The sequence below is a fragment of the Gossypium hirsutum genome, chromosome A10 (genome assembly GCF_007990345.1).
Source record: "Gossypium hirsutum isolate 1008001.06 chromosome A10, Gossypium_hirsutum_v2.1, whole genome shotgun sequence".
NCBI lineage: Eukaryota > Viridiplantae > Streptophyta > Magnoliopsida > Malvales > Malvaceae > Gossypium > Gossypium hirsutum.
In genome coordinates this window covers 12,300,587-12,322,787 of record NC_053433.1, presented here as the reverse complement: position 1 = coordinate 12,322,787, position 22,201 = coordinate 12,300,587, and the positions used below count along the sequence as shown (strand labels likewise).

General features: G+C 31.4%; 3 protein-coding genes and 1 long non-coding RNA gene across 9 annotated transcripts; 2 read left to right on the top strand and 2 right to left on the bottom strand.

The window, feature by feature from the left end:
- Nucleotides 1-1,303: 1,303 nt before the first annotated feature.
- On the top strand, nucleotides 1,304-2,273 carry LOC107897214 (uncharacterized). The gene is made up of 2 exons (XR_001684074.2): nucleotides 1,304-1,636; nucleotides 1,999-2,273. It is a non-coding gene; the product is annotated as an uncharacterized lncRNA (long non-coding RNA).
- A 1,173-nt stretch (nucleotides 2,274-3,446) lies between these two features.
- LOC107897212 (uncharacterized) lies at nucleotides 3,447-6,504 on the top strand. The gene is made up of 3 exons (XM_016822575.2): nucleotides 3,447-3,921; nucleotides 5,152-5,664; nucleotides 5,752-6,504. The coding sequence occupies exons 1-3, from the start codon at nucleotides 3,849-3,851 to the stop codon at nucleotides 6,288-6,290; spliced, it is 1,125 nt and encodes a 374-aa protein (XP_016678064.1). The 5' UTR covers nucleotides 3,447-3,848; the 3' UTR covers nucleotides 6,291-6,504.
- A 1,547-nt stretch (nucleotides 6,505-8,051) lies between these two features.
- LOC107897213 (uncharacterized) lies at nucleotides 8,052-11,787 on the bottom strand. 3 transcript variants are annotated; one of them, XR_005903155.1, is made up of 5 exons: nucleotides 11,241-11,783; nucleotides 10,654-11,154; nucleotides 10,101-10,175; nucleotides 9,246-10,021; nucleotides 8,052-8,823 (listed from the first exon to the last, which is right to left on the bottom strand). XR_005903155.1 is itself a non-coding variant. In XM_016822577.2 (4 exons), exons 1-4 carry the CDS (start codon nucleotides 11,640-11,642, stop codon nucleotides 9,959-9,961), a joined length of 1,041 nt encoding a protein of 346 aa, XP_016678066.2. In that variant the 5' UTR covers nucleotides 11,643-11,787; the 3' UTR covers nucleotides 8,052-9,958. The 3 variants fall into 3 exon arrangements, 2 of the variants coding, with proteins under 2 accessions (XP_016678066.2, XP_016678068.2); XM_016822577.2 differs by having other exon boundaries at nucleotides 8,052-10,021; nucleotides 11,241-11,787; XM_016822579.2 differs by lacking the exon at nucleotides 10,101-10,175 and having other exon boundaries at nucleotides 8,052-10,021; nucleotides 11,241-11,782.
- A 2,781-nt stretch (nucleotides 11,788-14,568) lies between these two features.
- On the bottom strand, nucleotides 14,569-17,147 carry LOC107897210 (uncharacterized). Of its 4 annotated transcripts, XR_001684072.2 has the most exons (4): nucleotides 16,512-17,018; nucleotides 16,258-16,407; nucleotides 14,882-15,018; nucleotides 14,569-14,798 (listed from the first exon to the last, which is right to left on the bottom strand). XR_001684072.2 is itself a non-coding variant. In XM_016822574.2 (3 exons), the coding sequence occupies exons 1-3, from the start codon at nucleotides 16,914-16,916 to the stop codon at nucleotides 14,959-14,961; spliced, it is 615 nt and encodes a 204-aa protein (XP_016678063.2). In that variant the 5' UTR covers nucleotides 16,917-17,018; the 3' UTR covers nucleotides 14,569-14,958. The 4 variants fall into 4 exon arrangements, 2 of the variants coding, with proteins under 2 accessions (XP_016678063.2, XP_016678062.2); XR_005903153.1 differs by having other exon boundaries at nucleotides 14,882-16,407; XM_016822574.2 differs by having other exon boundaries at nucleotides 14,569-15,018.
- Nucleotides 17,148-22,201: the final 5,054 nt, after the last annotated feature.

Below are 22,201 nucleotides of genomic sequence, written 5' to 3'. Positions count from 1 at the left end.
AATGTCAACAACAGGAATATAATAACAAATGATTTATAGGGCACGTAATGAAAATATTCACATAATACACTATTTTAAAATCGACATCAACAATCAATAAAAAAAACAAAGTAACATATACAACAATTCGAAGTAGATAGCATGTATAGAGTTTAATTAAATAATGCGTGAGAGAAAAAGCAAATAAATAATACGAAAAGGATTCAAAATGCACAAATGTATATAAAAATAAATGACTTAAATCTATTTAACATAAATAGTATATACAAAGAAACGAGATAAAACAATCTAATGTAAATAATGTATATGAAACAACTTAAAATAAAACAAGATATATAAAGGTAAAAAAGGGGTAAATAAACAATACATAAAGCCATCTAGAATAATTGATATTTAAAACACTTTAAAAATGAACAACATAAAACAATTTCATTGTAGTAAAAAATAAATAAATAAATCAAATAGTTCAAAATAAATAATATATAAAAGGGGTTTAAGATAAAACATGTAAAAGAGAAATTTGAAATAGATAATGTATACACACGTAAGTATAAAATAAATAATATGAAAGAAAAATCTTAAAATGGATAATAAATAAAATATTTTAAAATAAATAAATAGAGTTTTAAAATATATATATAAAATAATTTAAAATAAATAGTTTAAAATATATAATATATAAAAGGGAATCTGGAGTAAAACAATGTATATATAAAAAGGGTCTACATATAAATATTATATATATAAAACATTTAAAATAGATAATATAAATATATACATGTAAAAAGTTTGAAACAATAATATACAAAAACTTACAGCAAAGAATTAATATATATATATAATATTTAAAACAAATGATATATATAAAATTATTCAAAATAAGTCACATACAACAGTTTAATGTAAAGTTTAAAATAAATAAAATGGTTTTAAATAAATAGAAGAAGTTTAAAACCACACGAATAAGGGCTTGATTGGAAATAAAATGAGATTTTAAGGTCCAAATTCAAAGAAGATAAACGCAATTATATAAAGAAGGGACTAAATCAAAAGTGAAATAAAATTAAAGAGACTAATTTAAAGAAAATAAAAGAAAATAGGATTTAATTAAAACAAAACAGAAAAGCGGAAGGGCTTGAAACATAAATAACCCAAAATCCCAAAAAACACACTGATTCCTTTGGGCATAGGGTCGGGTCATCGGGCATGGACTGAAACGATGCCGTTTTGGCGCCTGAATCTCAGGTCCAAAACGACGTCGTATAGGAATTGTTATAAAACTCAAATTTTTATAAAAAAGATTCATTTTATCAAACCAAAATAATAAAAAAAACAAACAAAAAAAAATCCTTCCCCTTCTTCTCTTCTTCTTCCTCTGCTAGGGTTTCAAAAACCCTCTTAGCGCCGCCACCGGTCCGTCACCGTATACGGTGGTCGGCGTTCCTAAAGTCCCTTTTTCGGCGGTTTTAGCCCCGCTAAACCCGATTCGAAGGAAAAGTGTCCGAATCCTTCCAAAAATCAAAAGAATGGAAGAGAAAAGAACAAAAACGACGGCCCTTCACCTCCCTATCCGCGACGGTGATATTTTCGGCGAACCCGAAGGTTTGGCTGCCCAAACTCCGATCGTGGGCATGAGGTGAGCCCTTTCTTCCCTTTTTTTATTATTTTCATATATAAAATAAAAAAATAAAGAGAAACAAAGAAGAACTTAAGAGTAAAAATAAATAAAAATAGAATATATCAAATGTAAATCACCTTAAAATATTCGATCTTCTTTGATTTCTTTCTATTAAAAAATCTGAAGAAAAAAGAAAAGAAAAACCCCCCTCAAAATACAATCGGTTTTCCCCCCTTTCTACATTCGGTTTCTTTTCGGCTTTATAGCCAATTCCCATAGAAAATATTTCGTGGTCTCTGTTATTGTTTGTTGTTTCTGCTCTGTTTTCCTTCTGCTTTGCGTGCTTCTTCTGCTTTGCGTGCTTCTCTTTCATTTTGCAGCTAATGTCGGAGTAGGTGGGCAGAGGCGACCGGACGGGGAGTTTGTTCGGGCGCAAAACTCGCTGACACCATGTGAGGAGCGGCGCACGTAAGGGAGGGGAACCCTAGGGTTCCCGAAATGTTAAGTTTTTGGGCTGGGGTTTTGATTTGGGCCATGTATGGGTTTGGGTCTGTTTTGTTTGGGTTAAAAGTTGTAAAATGGGCCCGGTCAAATTTGGGCCTCTACAAGCTTGTTAATTGAATTGTGGTGTCAATGAAGACACGTTGGTTTGACACTTAGGCTGGATGATTTTGGCGTGTTTCGGGCTTGTTTAAGTGTGTTTTGAATAGGTTTAATTGTTAAATGAGTTACTTGATGTTCAAGTAAGTACGTTTTGGTAAACTTGCATTTGAAGGAAAAATTAAGGGCACACGGGTTGTCATACAGCTGTGTGTTGCACACGGTCTCTTTGCACGTCCGTGTGTTTCAAGTCAGTGAGTTACACGACCTGCGACATGGTTGTGTGACTCAACTTCGAATTGAACACGATCTAGCACACGGCCTGTGACACAGCCGTGTGAATTTATTTCGAAAGTTACACGGTTTGTCACACCTTGTGCCATACAGTCTGGGCTTTGTCACACTGCCCTGCCATACAGCCATGTGACCCTGTTTTCAAAAAGTTTTTAATTTTTTTAGAACTTTCAATTTTGTTTCAAATTAGTTCTTCATTGTTTACAAACTATTTTTAGAACCCGCCCATAAATATATTTTTACTATGAATAACATTTTGATATTTAAATTAATAAATGGATGGTGTAAAGAAAATTCAAGTTAATCGTAAAATGGAAAAGATTTCTATTTTTGATATTTTTTAGTTTTTATTTGTTTTAAATTTATTATATGGAAAGAATAGTTTAATTAAGCAAGTATATTAAAAATGATTAGAAAGTAATAAAATTAAGTCGACAATGCAATAGCATGTGGATAAATATATCCATGTGGCTTTGAATCAACCTCCACCAAAAGAACACCAAATCTGGAGTCATGCATCTAAATGATGTTTAATCATTATAAAAACCTTAAACCATTAATTAATTAAATTTCTAGTCAACCAAGAAATTAGCTCCCCCAGATGTTATAAGATGAGAGAAATGTAACCTGTTTTTTTTTTTTTTGGTAGAAAATATTTTCGTGTAAGGAAATATGAACATCTTCCTCTAATAGCCTCATAATATACTGCGGTGGTCTTGTGAGAAAAAACTAATTAATTTAGCTTTCTTATTACTACCTTTGTCAATTCAAAATGATTAATCAATTAATTATTATTAATTCAAAATAATATTTCTCAAATAGAAAACCAAATATATATTATATATCATCAATCACAATAAATCATATAAAACCATTACATGGAAATTTTTTATTTTTTAAAAAAATATATAAAATTCAATCTAAAATGGTCTCAAATTAAAATGATTTTAAAATTTTATTAAAAAACTATTAAATTCAAATATATTTATTCCAAATTGAATACAATGCTTAATTTAGATTTTATATCTCATAATAGTGTTTTTTTAATTTCACAATAGAACCCTATGGAATGGAATTTAGTAATTTACAACTCTATAAGAGAAAAGCCTTCCCCGGTAGTGAAGTAAAGAGGATAATGATAATCCCGAAAGAGTACTATTTGATGGGTCTGGTAGTGGCAGCCATGTAGTTTAACTAAATAAAATTGGCTTTTGTCTACAGCAAACCAGGCGACACTGGCAGTCGTCATTTTCCATCCAAATTCCCTCCTTCTGATTTTCCTTTCTCTGTGTGTGTGTCTGTAAGGTGTTTTACTTGAGAAATAATATAATACAAAATGAAGAAGGTGGCGGTGTTCGTATTGCTTCTGGTTAGCACCACTTCTCAAATAGCTTCATCTGTCAAAGATGGTAATTAAGCCAGCCTCGAATATCTCTCAATTTTTGCATTTCCTTTTTTCTTTTTCTTTTTCAAAGCCATAAACAGTCTAGCACTTCATGCATGCCATCTGCAACTCTTCTTCTTACTCAGAATTAGGAACAGCTTACAAGATTTTGATTCCAAAGCTATCTATATTATTTCTTTTCTGCAATCACATGCATTAGCAAGACTATACTATACCCTCCATTTTTATATATTCAAACTATATATGTGATTTTCTGCAATTACAATGTTTGGGCCCGTTTTATTCTGTTTACTACATAATATAGTGAATGAATGAATGAATGAATATTTGTAAGATAAAAGCACGCATATGGTACATGAAAACAAAGAATTAGACAAAATTTGGCATTACTCTTTACGTGATTCATAAATGGAGCATGATGTTATAGTATAGGAGTAGTTGAAGAAGCAGCTTTTAATGAACTTGAGGCTTCCGTTTTGGATGATTTGATGTAAAGTTGGGTTGTTTGGTGTTAGAGCAATAAATTTAGCTGTGTTATGAACGAGCCAGCTTTTAAATGAGTCAAGATCTACCCAATGTTTCCTCCCATGTTTCTTCTCCTAAACTTCACAATTTCAGAATTACTCATCTATTAATTGACTGACATGCAATACTGAGCCCATACAGACCGTCGTTCCAGAATTGTATATTCTATAGTTAGTATGGTATTTATTTGTTTATTATATGGAGTAGGGCTTTAATATATTGTTTTAACCATAGGTATGTAAGTTATAAAGTAGATTCCTCTCCTACGAACTAATATCAAATATCATTAAACATTTATATTTGATCCTTTGCTGGCATATAAATATATATATATACTAGCAATCATAATTTTATTTAACAATTTCGTTATAAGTAATAAATTTTATAATTTAACTTAAATTAATTAATTCAACTAAATAATTAATCCATATATAATTTTTATGTAGTAAAATTCAGACATGAACGCTTAAAATTTAAGTATTTCAACATTAACCAATAATACCAAGTACTCACTCAATTACACAATAATTCTTTATTAAAAACTTTACTATTAATTTTAATCGGAAACTTACAGCAGCTATAAAGTTAAGCTAGAAGCTAGTTATTGGCTCCACCAGTCTTGATATATATAAATCTAACTTGTACTTTTACCGGTAATGAGTACATAAAATCAACCTTGATATAAAATTTGGTTATTGAAACATGTTAGGTTTATTGCCAAATGGGAACTTCGAGCAAGGTCCAAAGGCATCGGAACTGAAAGGAACAAAAGTGATGAGTGGCAAGTCCATTCCCAACTGGGAAATTTGTGGCTATGTTGAATACATAAAATCAGGTCAAAAACAAGATGACATGTTGCTAATAGTACCCCAAGGAGCCTTTGCAGTTAGGTTAGGGAATGGGGCCCTCATTAAGCAGAAGATTAGGGTGATTAAGGACATGTTTTACTCTCTAACCTTCAGTGCATCTCGCACATGTGCACAAGAGGAAAGATTGAACGTCTCGGTTTCGCCAAACAACGAGCAAAATGACTCGGGTTTATTTCCGATTCAGACAATGTATAGCAGCAATGGATGGGATTCATATGCATGGGCATTCCAAGCTGATGCACATGTAATTGAGATCTCAATACATAATCCAAGCGTGGAGGAAGATGCAGTTTGTGGCCCCATTATTGATTCAATCGCTTTGAAGACCTTGTACCATCCGAAACGGACCCGAGGTACATAAAACCGATCACATTAGCATTTAGTTTTTGAAATCGTTTATCATGATTCACTAACTGATGGTTTGATTCAACAATTTGCAGCCAATCTACTAAAGAATGGAAACTTCGAAGAAGGTCCTTATATCTTCCCAATACCAACTTCCGACGGAGTTATAATTCCACCCGAAATAGAAGATGATCACAGTCCTTTACCAGGCTGGATAATTGAATCCCTGAAAGCCATTAAGCACATCGACAGTGAACATTTCTCGGTTCCACAGGGCAAACGGGCCATCGAACTCATAGCCGGAAAAGAAAGCGCGGTTGCACAGATCGTTAAGACGTCAATTGGAAGAAACCACGTACTCTCATTTGTTGTTGGCGATGCTAACAATGGATGCGAAGGTCCAATGATGGTCGAAGCATTTGCAGGCAAAAACATGGTGATGGTGTCGTATAACTCCAATGGCAAAGGTGGATTCAAAGCAGCTAGACTTGCATTCAGGGCAGAGTCAACACGAACTCGGATCACGTTCTATAGCACAATTTACACCATAAAAAGTGATAACTCGGGTTCTCTTTGTGGGCCGGTGCTGGATGATGTGAAGCTGCTTAGTGTCCGAAAATTGCATCACCTGTAAATTAGAACTGTTAGGAAAATGTTACGCAACTCAACCATTTAGGGGGAACAAAAAACTGAAATTGGACATCACTAGTTGCAGTTGTATTTATGTGATGTTATAGTTGGTGTTGTAACCAATTGAAAATACCAAACATAAAATGAAGCAATTTGGTGTCTTTACGAGAGAATAAATCTACTGTTTTATAGTACAACTTTTCATAATTAACTAAATATATCTAAATTCGCGATGCATGAAGAAGATCATTTCACCGATTCACTAGAGGATATCGATCCTTCTTTTTTAGATGAAGCAATAGAAGCTTCGATGCATTCTATGCAAATTTTTATCTCAATATTTGATGCATTCAATTAATAATCATGTCTTCCATTATTGATATTTAGGTAAATTAATTTATTAGTAACCAAAGTAATCAAACATGTCAAATAAATCATGCATGTGTATGTAAATATAATTAATGAAATGTTCAATTAAAAAAATGCAGGATTTCAAAATTTTCTTTCTATGAATAGTGAAAGTTTTCATGTGTATATTTTGATTTTAGAAATTAATTTTTTTTGGTTTTATTAAATTTATTGTTTTAATTTTGTTTAAAATTTTGCCATTAGATTATTATTATATTTTTCACATGAATATAATATTTTTACTGCATGATGGTTTTATTTTTAATCTTGTGTAATTGCCTTTATTTTTAATTGTTTTTTAGAATTTTAGCTAATTACGGATATTTTGATATTGTTTAGAACTTTTTTGGCATTATCTTATATTTAGGTAATTTTGCTATAATTCGAGTCATTAAGTAGAGAATATTTAGGTTGATTAAGTGCTAAAACTCAAATAAAATGTCATAAAGATTAGGAAAGGCGTGGTAGAGGTGCTAACCATTCCCTATTTCAAAAAAAAAAGAAAAGACATCTTAAGGTGAATAATGGAAACTCTAATATCACTAACCCGTTGTTTGATTCAACAATTTGCAACCAATCTATACTGAATAATGGAAACTTCAAAGAAGGTCCTTATATCTTCCCAAGACCAACTTCTGAAGATGATCACAATCCTTTACCAGGCTAGATAAGTGAATCCTTGACAGTGAACAATTTCTCGGTTCCAAAAGGCAAACAACCCATTGAACTCATAGCCAGAAAAAGGAAGCTCTGTTGCAGAAATCAACAATCAGAAGAAACCATGTGCTCTCATTTATTGTTTGGTGATGCCAACAATGGCTGCAAAGGTCCCCTGGTGGTCGATAAATTTGTAGGCAAAAAAACACTGTGAAGGTGTGGTATAACTCCAATGGCAACCAGCCAGAGACAACATATTTTACACTAAGAATACTGATAACTCAAGTTCTCTGCTTTAGTGTCCAAAAATCGAATCACCTATGAAATAAAACTGTTTTGTTCCATTGCTTACGCAACAAACTAAAGTGCTTTTTCAATTTAGGGGTAACAAAAATTATTAAGGTCCAATGTAACATTTTTCTTCATTAATTAATTATAAGTTCAACCTATGAACAAAAACTCAGCATTAACATGTACTATTAACTTGCTTCAGTGAACAATTACGTGTTTGTTTGGCAACTGAAATATTGGCAGCAAAAGCATAAATTGTTTTCTTCTATAAAGCATATTAATATTTCTAATCAATTCTTATCAGGAATAATAATAATATTTTAAATCAATTACTTGTAGATGAAACGAAAGAAATTCCTTTTCTCCCAAAGTAGAATTGTGGAAAGTTTCTAGAAAAAAAACATCACAGTGAACATGAAAACATCAAAAGTTGATATAGACGAAACAGATGGTAGAGAACAACAATTGAGAAAGAAATTACTGTAGGGGCTGAAGTGATGGAAAATGTCGAACATTTGAATCTCACACTTGTGAACAAAAAACTAACAATATTTACATGACAGAAGCTCAATAAACAATACTTCACTTGAAACAATTCCCGAAAATGCCTTATCATTCCCTCCACGAAATTGGCATTCTTTGGAATCCTAGAAGAGTTATGAGATTGCCCTTGAAAAATAAAATTCAATTTGTTTTTCTATTAAAGAAATGATTATGTTAAAATATTTGGATTCATGTTCCAGATTACGACTTAAACAATGGCATTATGCAAAAAACCAATACCAAGAGGAGTATAGGTTTGAAATTTGACTTCAAAAGGAACAAGAATTGGGGCCACTCTACAGACCCGTCTCTGCCTCATGATCTGTAGTTTCATATGTGACAAGAAACATGGAGGTGTCTAAAGTGAAGGCCAGTTAACCATGATATATTACGAGTGCAGACAGGTGGAATAACCCATGCAAATAGCAAATACTAGGAAACAGAACTTACCAATTGGGATTTGGGAGGAATCTAACTAGTACCGAAAGGCATGAACTGAAGCTCATACTGCATGTAACAACAATAAATAGGAATCCAATATTCGAATTTCTAACACACATTATCCTAGTCAAACATCAATCAAAAAAAGTCTCTCAAAGCATCAAACACTGATCAAGATTAGGGAAAGAACATGTTACCTGCATGATGGATTCTCATGCACTGTACATAATCAGGGAAAACCAACCCGTTAAACACAACAATGATCTTTTCTCAAACAGAATCCATAAAAAAGAGAAAAATAAATAATAGTACATAATGCAAGAATTTTTCTTACAGAACTTTCATGGGCAGGTGATGATTTTCAAACTGGGAGTTGCTTGAAGGGGCTCAAAAATACCCATCTCATAATATCAAGCAACCAAAAATGAAGTTAAAACACCATTTGATCATGGCATGGAAACATCAATTTCAACTAGCTCAACACACCTTGTTTATACAATTAGAATGTAGCTTAAGGCAACAAATTAAACTTGTCTACTCAGGCAGTTAATACAAGAAGTCTTTCTGCAGAGAGAGTAGGGAAGGTCCAGAGCAATTTATCAATTATGCAGGCAGTTACCTGCATGATGGATTCTCATGCACTGTACATAATCAGGGAAAACCAACCCGTTAAACACAACAATGATCTTTTCTCAAACAGAATCCATAAAAAAAGAAAAATAAATAATAGTACATAATGAAAGAATTTTTCTTACAGAATTTTCATGGGCAGGTGATGATTTTCAAACTGGGAGTTGCTTGAAGGGGCTCAAAAATACCCATCTCGTAATATCAAGCAACCAACAATGAAGATAAAACACCATTTGATCATGGTATGGAAACATCAATTTCAACTAGTTCAACATCAACTTTTTTGTACAATTAGAATGTAGCTTAAGGCAACAAATTAAACTTGCCTACTCAGACAGTTAATACAAGAAGTCTTTCTGCAGAGAGAGTAGGGAAGGTTCAGAGCAATTTATCAATTATGCAGCCTAAAATGTTTTGGATATGGTCATCCAGAAATACCAAAATTTATGGCTACTAAAACTTGAATACTTTTTAAGTGCAACAACCTATCAATTTACATACTAAAACTGAAACGCATCTTTTAAGATTATCTAGATTATCGGCATCTACATCAGATATAATGACCTATACCATTATTTCAAAAGAAAAATCAAAATTTGAAAAGATTTAAAAAAATATTCATACCAAAAGTATGGTTTAAGGGACTCTTTAGGGAATAAACCATGGATGTTGCCAGGTTGTCAACTCCAAGAGGTGCCAAACTTAAACCCAATCATGGCTTTTGAAGCTATGTATTGATGCCTCCAATAGTGACCATGAGGTATTCTGAGAAAGCACCAAGACATTCCCCAACATAAATTCCATATACTACTGAAATAAAGGAAAATACAATATTTATACTCACCATCAAAAGATGCAAAAACATATCTAAAACTGGAGGTACATACAATTCCAAGTAGAATCCATAAACCATCCAACACTACATCATAATTTACAAGAGCCAAATTGGTGAACATGGATAAGATCAAAAATAGTTTTAAAGATGAGAACAGTAGAAATTAAATATTCCAGAGCAACCAGGCTTTACAAGTTACTATTTTCTGAAACTTGGGTACTTATACAATGGAATTCTTTATAATTCTTTATAGAGTATCCCTCCCAGTAACAAAATTGTACTTCACTACTTATCATTTGAATGCTATTCAACTTGGACAAAATAACCTTCTACTCTGTTGAGTTAATATTGAAAAGCCACCTAATAATACAACACAACTACAAAATTGACATCCGAGAAAGAATAAGAATAATAACATGACAGTATTGCATAACCAGAAAGAATTCTTTCATTAAATCTAGTGACAAAAGAAGGAAAGCCTGTTATCATTATGTCTCAACTTTCTTAGCTCCCTTAAATGTTCATCATTCGAAATATTAAGAGTACAACGTAGATTTGTCACCTTTGCTTCTTCTTCCCATGTCAAAGGCCCAGACATATACAATGCCTCAAGAGCTTGCTGATAGACATGTAGTTCTGACCTGTGGAAATTCGTTCCCGATCCTCCACTAGTGTAACCAAAACTTCCTTCTTTTCTACATCTCCTTTCACAATAAGAGTCGGCATCGCTACAATAATCCTCTAAGTTTTCATAACCTTTTGTTACATAACTAGGAGACAAGTTAAGACCATTATTACCTAAACCACTACAGCTACCAACAGATGATGCATGACTCACGATATCATCAGTTCTACTAAATGAAGAAGGCGTACATCTTTCACCCAGTACATTGTTTGGGGAGACAAATGCATCTACCTTTTTAGAAGTTGGTGAAGGAAGTCGAACTATTATCCTTTTACCACCAACAATACCTTTTTTAATTACCCTCTTCTTATGTCCACTAACATCCAAGTAGCCAAGCAACGATATTTTTCTCTTAGGCGATAAGGACTTTGACGAACCCTGTTATCGAAAAGAAATATTAGGGTAAGAACCAATAAAGCATAATAAATGAAAAGAAATTAAGAAAAAGAAGAAAAAAAAAATACCTTTCCAACAACGAACCACTTGCCATCTTCCCAAGATTGTCGAACACGCAATCGAGATCGATGTACTTCGAGTTCGCTATTCGATCCAAGAATCCTCACAAAAAAGTTGTTTCCTTCGGAAACCTTAACGATCACAGCCAGTTTCCAACATAACTCGTCGAAAACCTCCATGACGTCGCCAGGAACCCAATCATCGGTCTCGTTTATAGGAGGAGGGCAAGGCCTAATCGCTTTCCTAGGGACTCTCTCCACATTCGCCGCCTCTCCAGTGATCGAAAACCAACCGTACTTCACGCTATAAGTGTGGCCATTACCAGAGATGATCTCGGCACAATGCCATGCGTCGGTTGGAACCTCCTTCCTGGTTAATACTTCCACTTTGCTACCTTTCTTGAATCTCATGATTGACAAATTTGATTAAAAAAAAGAAAAAAAGACTCGCAGGGATTGTTGAAGAGTTTAATGATGATCTGACGGTCAGGAAGAGGGTGCTTAGGTTAAGCCGTTACTTGCCAACTAAAAACTCCCAGGTGGAATTAGTTGCTTATCTGTAGTTTATCATTTATAGTCTAAAAAGTAATTATATTCTAAAAACAAATTTATCATTATGAATAAACAAAAGTATTCTATTTCTGCTTTTAGAAAATTTCAATATAAGAAAATCATAAAGTTAACAATAAATATTTGTTACAAATACATATAATATACCTAATTGTTTAGATTTTTGTGTGTAGAATATTGTACCTAACTTTCAGATTTTTATGCATATAACAAATTTATATTATTACTAATTAAATAATAGTTTAATAAAAATTTATATATCAACAAAAATATTAGTTTTGTGAAAGAAAATAAAATACATCTATTTGAACATTTTAGAAAATAAAATACATTTATTTATCTATTCTTATATATAATATTTAATGGAGTTTAGTGGTATTAATATAAGGAGGAAATTGCAGCGATTTGAGACAGTTCATCCGAAGTATAGAGAGCTTTAAGCAAGTTAAATGATTAGAATATAGACGTCTGGAGAGGATTGAAGAGAAAATGAGTGAGTTGAGAGTTTAGATAAAGGAGAGGGTGTCTTGGCTTTTTTTCTTGGTGCGTGAAAAACTTTAGATAAAGGAGAGGATTTCAACCCAAGTAATCATGTTTTTCATTAACTCAACTTTACTCTTTTAGATAAAAGCATATTTGGTTTTTATATCAATTTTCTATTATTTTGTTACATGAATATTTTCACTCACATCGTGAGTTAATATCAATAAGACATCAATTCAACTAGAAATTTTATGGTTTAATGTATCATTCAGTACTTGAGTTTGACAATTCTTTCTAATAAAGTGCTTTTTTTTAACCTAATGTTGTACCTGCATTTAACAAAAATTTTATTATCGAAAAGTAACTATGTTAACATTTTAGTCTTTAATTCGATTTTTAGGATTGACTTGATAAAAATTAATTATTAATATTTTTAGGATTGAATTTTCATAATTTTGTCAATAGAATAAATTTAGCATTAATTTTGAATTTATTTTAATTTATTAAATACAGTTTGATGGTTATGATTCTTTCATTTTGAGGATTGATTTGATGAAAATTAATTATAAAATTTTATCAAATCAATCCTAAAACTCAAATTAAATACTAAAAGTTAACATTCTTACATTCATGTGCCAAAATGTTTAACTTTTACCAAATATAGATATCGCATTGGATAAAAACTCAAGTATCATATGAAAAAAATGTCAAACTTGGATACCAAATAATGTATTAAGCCAAATTATCTAGATATTTAAGTTTTTTACTGAGTTAGTGCTACAGGTCAATTGAACACCAACTCAACTATTAAAAATACTAAAATATCCTTCACATACAAATTAATATATATTTTTAAGAGAATATTTTTGTTTTTATTTATATAATAAATCGATAAAAATTTGATCATAATAATATTTAAACCCAAAACATTAAACATAATAAATATTTAATTTTACTATTATAATCAAAATATCAATTAATTTTTTTTATCACCCGTATACTATATATTTATTATATAAAATTTTCAATAATTATGAGTATACTTTAAATTTGATATTACAGTATACGAGTGATAGAAAAAACTAACTCACACACTCACACTTATTACATGAAAAGGATATCATGCATATATAGATGTATATACACACTTCATTTTTATATGATCGGCAGATTTTTAAAGACTACTTTTCTGGGAGTGGATGCTTGTTTCAAAATAAAAAAAAACGGTTTAAGAGATAATTCTAGATAAATTGTCAAATCTTCTTTAAAAAATGTTATATAAAAATATTTTTAAACTTAAATCGATATAAAATTAAAGTAATTTTACACTTTTTCTTAATTTTTTATATCATCGACATTTTAACAATTAAATCGTTAAATTTATTAAAATATTTGTACTTATTATGTATATAAATTATTGAATCAATTCGATATTTCTATATTGATCTAAAATATTATATACTGATATATAATTAACGGTTGAAACTCTTTTTTACATAAAATGAATAGTTAAAAATTTTAATTTATTTTAAACTTAACATACTTTATCTACATAAATAGAACATGAAATATGATGGTTTGTTAAATATTAAAGCATTTTTATTGTATTCAATATACAACATAATTAATGGCTAAAAAATATATACAATATCATTTTACTTTCATATTATTAATACCAAGCAATATTATTTAAAATAATAAATGAGTACCAATAAAAAGTTCCTAATCATTACTAAAACATTTATACAAGTTATAAAAACTTAATATATTATAAATTAAACTCTTCGCTATTCAATTTTTATTTTTTCTTAATAAGGTATAACTATAGTATATTTGTAAAATTATATATATATAATTAATAATAATGATGAAGATGATGCTGCATTTAATTGAGAACCACTAAAATTTCTAAGTTGCCCATGAACAAATACCATAACTTGGTACAAATGGACAAACAAGGAGATAATACGTCCCAACTATGACATCCAAGTCAACAAACATGCTCCACATGAAACACCAGACTATATCTCACCCTATCACAAACCAATCTCAAATTTAAAACACCTACAAAACACACAAATGCACTTCACACATCTGAAAAGGAATTTGGGTTTTAGATTACCATAAATTATAGTGGTGAATGAATTTGAAAATCAAATATTTGCGAGTCTTAATTAATTATTGTATAGTGGGTGCATTTCATTCTCAAAAATTAAAATAAGTGATGGTAACATCTTCTTGTCAATACTCAAGCATTAAAGTTAGAAGCCTTTGCAAAAAAATATGAATCGATTATCGATATATATACACACATTTATTTAATCATATTGGATATGCACAGTCTAGAGATACAAAACTTTCCACTATGGGATATAACTTCAATTCTCATGTACTCTATAGAAGGGATAAGAAGAAGGGGAGGGGGAATAACAGATATGTCTTTCCATAAGTGCACTTGCAACCTATCAATTTACATGCTAACTGTAGGGCAGCTTTTAAGATTATCTTGTTTTTCTGCAGCAAGGAATACAATGACCTATACCAGCATTTCCATAGATAAATCAAAATTTTCAAATATTTTTAGAAATAATTCGTACCAAAAGCAGGGCTTAAGGGTTCCTTTAGGAATAAACCATGGATGTTGTCCCCTGATCAACAGCGAGAGATGACATATTCAATCCATCATGGCTTTAGAAGCAAAGTATTGATGCCTCCAACATTGCCATGAGATATTCTGAGAAAGCATCAAGATATTTCTCAACATTAATTCCATATGCTGCTGAAATAAGCAAGTATAACAATTGTACATCATCATGATATGATGTAGAACAGCTTCACGTACATAAACGGGGAATGTATGAAACACTAGCTAGAATCCATAAACTAGCCAGCACCACATCACAATTTCCAAGACCCCACATAGGGAACTAGAAAAAGGTCAGGTAAAGACCATGAACAAGGTCGAAGTAATCATAGAGGGCAAAATTGCACACATATGTATGCGCTGGGAAATACTGAAACAGGGTATTCATGTTACTATTTCTGGAACTTGAATTTGTATAAACTTATATTTATTTTAGGGAAACTGCTCTAGCAACAACAAACGTAATTCACCTCTTTGTATTTAATGAAACTCCACAGTTTCACAAGGGATAATAGAACTTACTGTGCTGAAATATCCACCCAACAATATACAAAATTTGCAAAAGGTCAAAAACAAAAATGAAAAGAATGCTTATATATATTACGCTAAATTAAAAACAAATGTTTGAAGGTTCAGTTGATTGTAGTAAAACATTAGGGGCTTGAATGATTACTTAGCTCAGGGGCCTTTTTTATACTTCAGCCAAAAAGGAATTACATAAAGAACAGAAGCTTCTATCGTGGAGATAGGAAAAGAAACTAATTACAAAATTGAAAATTTCAAGTATCCTTACAATATCTGCATCATTGGAGTAAAATATAACACTAGTGCATTACCAGATAGAAATGTTATTCACTAAACCTAGCAACAACTAATAAAAAACCTATTATCATCATGTCTCAACTTTCTTAGTTCCCTCAAATGCTCATCATTAGAAATATTAAGAGTACGACGTAGGTTGGTTACCTTTTCTTCTTTTTCCCAAGTCAAAGGACCAGAAGCATGCAATGCCCACAGAGCTTTCTGATAGGCATGCAGCTCCGACCTATGGAAATCGGTTCCCAATTCCACACTAGGGGAAACAGAACTTCCAGAACTTCCATCTTCCCCACAACACCTTTCAGAATATGAGTCAGCATCACTACAATAATCCTCCAAGTTTTCACAACCGTTTGTTGCATAACTAGGAGACAAGTTAAGACCATTATTCCCTAAACCACTACAACTACCAACAGACGATGTGCAACTCAAGGTATCATCAATTCTACGAAATGAAGAAGTCATACATCTTTCACCCAGTATATTTTTGGGATAAACAAATGCATCTACCTTTTCAGAAGCAGGACAAGGAAGCCGAACTATTAGTCTTTGACCACCAAAACTACCTTTTTCAATCACCTTCATCTTCTTTCCACCAGCTTCCGGAAAACCAAGCCAAGATCTTTTCCTCTTCGGTGGTCCACTGGAATTTGACGAGCCCTGTTATCGATCATAACAATTAGGGTAAGAAACAACGTCCCAACAAAAAAGGTTAAAGAAATATATTAAAATTTATTACTAAAAGAAAGGTTCAGGAGATTTACCTTCCCGACAAGGAGCCAGTTGCCGTCTTCCCAAGATTGTCGAACACGCAATCGAGATTGATGTGCTTTGAGTTGGCTCTTCGATCCAAGAATCCTGACAGAAAACATGTTGTTTCCACCGAAAACTCTAACGATCACCGCTGGTTTCCAACACAACTCGTCGAACACCTCCACGACGTCGCCAGGAACCCAATCGTCGGTCCCATTTATAGGAGGAGGGCAAGGCCTAATCGCTTTCCTCGGGACTCTCTCGACCAACGCCGCCTCGCCAGTGATCGGAAACCAACCATACTTGACGCAGTAAGTGTGGCCGTTGCCGGAGATAATCTCGGCACAGCGCCACGCGCCGGTTGGAACCTCCTTCATGGTTAATACCTCGACTTTGCTACCTTTCTTGAATCTCATGATTGGTGAATTTGATTTTTCAGTAAAAATTAAAAAAATAAATTGTTGAATTGAATTTTTGAGGAAGAAAACTCAAAGGAATTTTGGGAAAGGTCGTTGAAAATAGGTTTTTAAATTTATAATATTGGAAGTTGGGACCAGTTGGATTAGGAAAGTTGATATGATCGGACGGTGATAAAACAATAATGATGGGGCGTAAGGCCGTTAAAATTGGATGCTTCCGATTAAGTTAACGTTCCCAAATGGACTAACGGAGTCTTAATCTGTTATTTAGTAGGATTACACACGATTCAGATCGTGGCACTTTTTATGTTTTTTCTTATTAAAAAAATTTATACCATCACTCATTAAATTATGATAAATTTTTGTTTTGTCACTTAGGTAAAAATAATTATAATTTGATAACTAAATTATTTAAAATTTTTCATTAAATTATCGGGCTGTTAAAATTGATGTAATATTACTTTTTTTTGTTTGCACTGCCTATATTAATTAAAAACTCTTTTTCACCTCCTCTTCTACAGTTAAGTTTTTTTTTAAATAACTTTATATGTTGTGGATCTACTAACCAAATTCAAATAGATTTTTTCTCTAATCTCCAACACTAATCGTCAGATCAACTTAGATCTAAGGTATATTCTTCAACTCGTCAATGGGTATTAATCCATTGTACTGAACGTTGAATCATCACTTGAAGCTTGCCGGCGAAACTTAAAAAAAACATTTAAAAGCTCAATGATTTAAATAAAAACTTTAAAATAGTTCAATGACTTAAATGAAAACTTTTGAATAATTTAGTGACTAAATTATAATTTTTTTTAATTAAGTAATTAAAATCAAACTTTACACATCACTTAGTGACTAATAATGTAATTTACCTTAAAAATGAACCGCAGCTTTATTATTATTATAAGTAACTTTAAATTTTTATAATGCGAAAATAATGAAATTTTGTTTTATCAAAAATAAACTTAAAAATGCAAAACTTGAATTAGTATAAAAAAAATAGAAAATCAAACTCAGTCAAAATATAATAGATGATTAAAAAAATGCTCAGTTTGAAAAATCATTTAAATTTTTTAATTCATTAAAAATGAAAATTTTCGATATGTAAAAATTATTAAATTAATTTATTTTATTAAAAATTTGAAATAAATTATTCTCTTTTAAACTATTACATACTCAAATAATCATATTTAATTTTTATCTAAAATTATTTTAAATAATATACAATATTATATTAATAAAACCTAAAGTAATAAATAAATAAATTTAAAAAATTAATATTTATTTTTAAATTTAATTTATCAAGGTAATTAATATATAATTTTAAGTCAAAATTCTTGACCGAGTCATTCAAACTTTTTATATGAAGAAAAAAGGGTCAAAAGTATAATACAAGTCATAGAAAATAAAATATATTGTTAAACTATTAGCATTTGGTGTTTTTTTTTCTATAATTGGTAAACAAAATATATTATCTTTTATAGGATTGTTGTGATACATGCATTTCAGATTGGGTATTGTAAAAGTGATCAATATGTTCTCATTTTATTTATGAAATTCATGGATACATGATATTATTAAAATTTACTACCATCTATATTTGTGATTGGGAATCCTATTACGATAAGTTTTACCAAAGAAAAAATGAGAGAAATTTAGTATTATAAAATATCCATAAATTACTAGAATTATCATTAATATATTTTGGTTAATCTATATATATTGAAAAAAAAAAGCATTTGAGAAACTAGGCTGAAATTCTAAAAATTTATTAGTCTACGTTGTTTTTAGAGAGAGAAAGGAAAACACGCCTTGTAAGACGCATTTTCACTTAGCTAAATTTTTTTTTCCTTTTCTTATGTTTGGAAATTAGAAATTTGTAGATTTATTTTTATCTGTGTTTGAGATAGACATTGTTATAGTTTTAAGGAATGTTTGAATTTACGGTGGTGCCATGAAGTTGGGTGACCTATAAATTTTATCAGCCACATGAGTATGGTGCCATCACCCAAGAAGTTGGATCACGTTGCAACTCAAGATCCCAGTTAACGATGATTATACGATTTGGGGTTGAAGTGTAACTAGAGTTTCAAGTTTACAAAGGTTATGCTATCAAGGGATTAAGCATAAATGGGGTCGTAGTTGACGATGGTTATTCGGGCACGACAACAAGTTTCTTAACAAAAGAAGATGCTTTATAAAATTCAAATATAAATACGAGGGAGAAAAACACAATGTCGTTTCAATATAATCAAGTAATGTGTCTTATCCACAACCACTGAAAGCAGTGACCCCGTTATTATAACTTGTGACAACATTAGAGTGTAACATGTTATATTAACAAGATCATCGCCTTCGGTAGAGATGGACAATACGAATAACTTGATTATACTAAAAAGTCCGTTACATTTTTCTTCCTCGCACCTATGTTTAAGTTTTATGAAACATACTCTTTTGATGAGAAGACTCATTATCGTGCCCGCATTAGCACCGTCGACTACGACCCCATTTATGCTCCATCCATTGACAGCACAAGCTTTGTAAACTTGAAGCCTTAGTTACACTTCAACCCAAGACGATATAATCATTGTCAACTTGGTGTTAGATCTGGTGTCCTAAGTGTTGTATATTCGTTTGTAAACTTGTAATTTTTCTGAACAGATTGATTAATAAAATTATTTGTGAATTAAATTAATATACTTTATATTATTGTCCTCACATGATTTTTGTACGCAAAGCAAAATAGAAGCAAATGTTGCTAATTGGTTGTCTAAATGTTTAACTAATACTAAGTGGTATTACGTGGTCGGATCATACTACAGAAAGATAGCTTGTATTAGTAGACGGATCTAAACATGTCCTTAATTTAATAAGAAATTAGGGAGATGCCTTGTCTTGGGCATCGGATCAGATGATTCCCAGAAGATAGAGACATAGATGTGATTAACTGGACTGATAGTACATCAGACAAGACCCAAGCATAATAGATCCTGAATCTGTTTATAGATTTATTCACTTGTGACGTTCATAGTGTGACACACCTAAATCCTGAGTGGATGGCAGACTATGTATGCATGACTTGTACACTTTGATGTAAGTAAAAGTCTGAGTTCAAATAGATAAAGAACTGAAAGTTGGTGCGTTGGGTATATGACTTCTGTAGAATGTAGCGTCATTCACAACAGTGGAATTTATAGCCCAAAACATGAGTAAATGATATCCTCTCATTGGCATTACATGGTTGATGGAAAGTAAACGTGACCACAGGTCGTCCATCTTTGTGATGGATGACTTGGTCACTATTTGATAGTGATTGACTTTTCATGAAAAAAGATGTAATGGCTACCACGAGATAAAATAAGATCATATTGGGAGAACGAATATTATCCTAAAGAGATCAATGATATCCTATAAGAATAACACACTTATGACAAGGTCATTGGACGAGTACTGAGTAATTGTTTTTGTAATAGTTTTTTATTGAGTAAATCTCAGTCATGATACTATAGTGGAATGACTTTATTACTAAATGAGTTTATAATTAATAGGCAAAAAGTCAGAACTTAATTATAAATCATTTGAGCCTCAACTACATATGTCAAATCGGTCCCTACGCTAGTTCGTTGAAACCAGAAATGAATTGCTTGATTGAATAGAATGAACGAAATGAATAAAAGAAGAGAAATGAGAGACATTCAGGAATGATTATGATTTTCTCCGAAATAGAGAAATGAAATCATTTGAAAATGAATGTAGGTTTCAAAAAATGGAAACTTGCAATCCTATATAGGATTACTTAAAAAAAATGATGGAAGAATGAGTTTATGTTTTTAGACTGTTTTAAAGCCCAAAAATGAAAATAAACCATTTGGTCATAGTGAACATGTTGAATTGTGACATACTTAATGAATTTTCTCAAAATTTTAATAAGGATAACATTGTTAAAATTATATCGGGGGGTAAATAGTCAAAATTTTATTAGAGTAAAATTGGGATGAGAAAATTATTTAATATGTAAATATTAAAGTTTATTTTGGGAAATAGAAAAACTGAATTGGTTTAGATCACATTACAGAGTACTGGGTTAAAAAGGCTTAGGAAGTACTCATAATTGGACTCAATGTGAGAGAGGCCCAAAACCCATTATGTAAAAAGGTGAGACAAAAAATCCTCGTATCATTAACTAGGGTTATCGCCCCCTATATCCTAGATAAATTAAGATATTGTTCCGTAGTGGAAATAAACTTCTACAACTCTACAAGTGTTAATGGAACAAATTAGTAAATAAAACAAATTCATTGATTTCATTAATATGCTTTATATAATTGTCCTCATGTGGTTTTTGCATGCAAATAAAAATAGAAGCGGATGTTGCTCGTTGGTTCTCTAATGTTTAAACTAATATTAAACAGTATTATGTGATCGGATCGTAATACGGAAAGACAACTTATATTAATAGACGAACCTAAACATGTCTTTAGTATAACTAGGAATGAATAAATTGATTGAAAGACTAATATGTTGTCTATCAAGTCCAATGGGGGAAATGCTTTGGGCATTGGAGCGGATGACTCTCAGAAGATGGAGACATAGATGTGATTAACTGGACTAATAGCATCAGACAAGACCCAAGAAGAATAGATCATGAATCCGTTTATGGATTTATTTACTTGTGACATTCATAGTGTGACATACTTATATCTAAAGTGGATGATGGATTATGCATGCCTGACTTGTATGCTTTGATGTAAGTAAAAAGCTGAGTTCAAATAGATAAGGAATCGAAAGCTGGTATGTTGGATATACGACTTTTACAGTATGTAGTGTCGTTCACAATAGTGAAATTCATAGCCCAAGACATGAGTAAATGATATCCTCTCATTGGCATTACATGGTTGATGAAAAGTAAATATGGCCACATGTTGTTCGTCTTTGTGATGAATGACTTGATTACTATTTGATAATAATTGATTTTTCATGAAGGAAAATGTAATAGTTACTATAAGATAAAATAGAATCATATTGGGAGAATGTATATTATCCTAAATAGATTGAGGATATCCTATGAGGGTAACAAACTTATAACAATATCATTGGACGAGCACTGATTGAGTTGCTTTCGTAATAGTATGCCGTTGGGGAGAGCTCAACCACGAAGATCAATCATGATACTATTGTGGAATGACTTCGTGGCTAAATGGATTTATAGATAATAGGCAAGAAGTCAGAATTTAATTATAAATCATTTAAGCCTCAATTGCATATGTCTAATCAGCCCA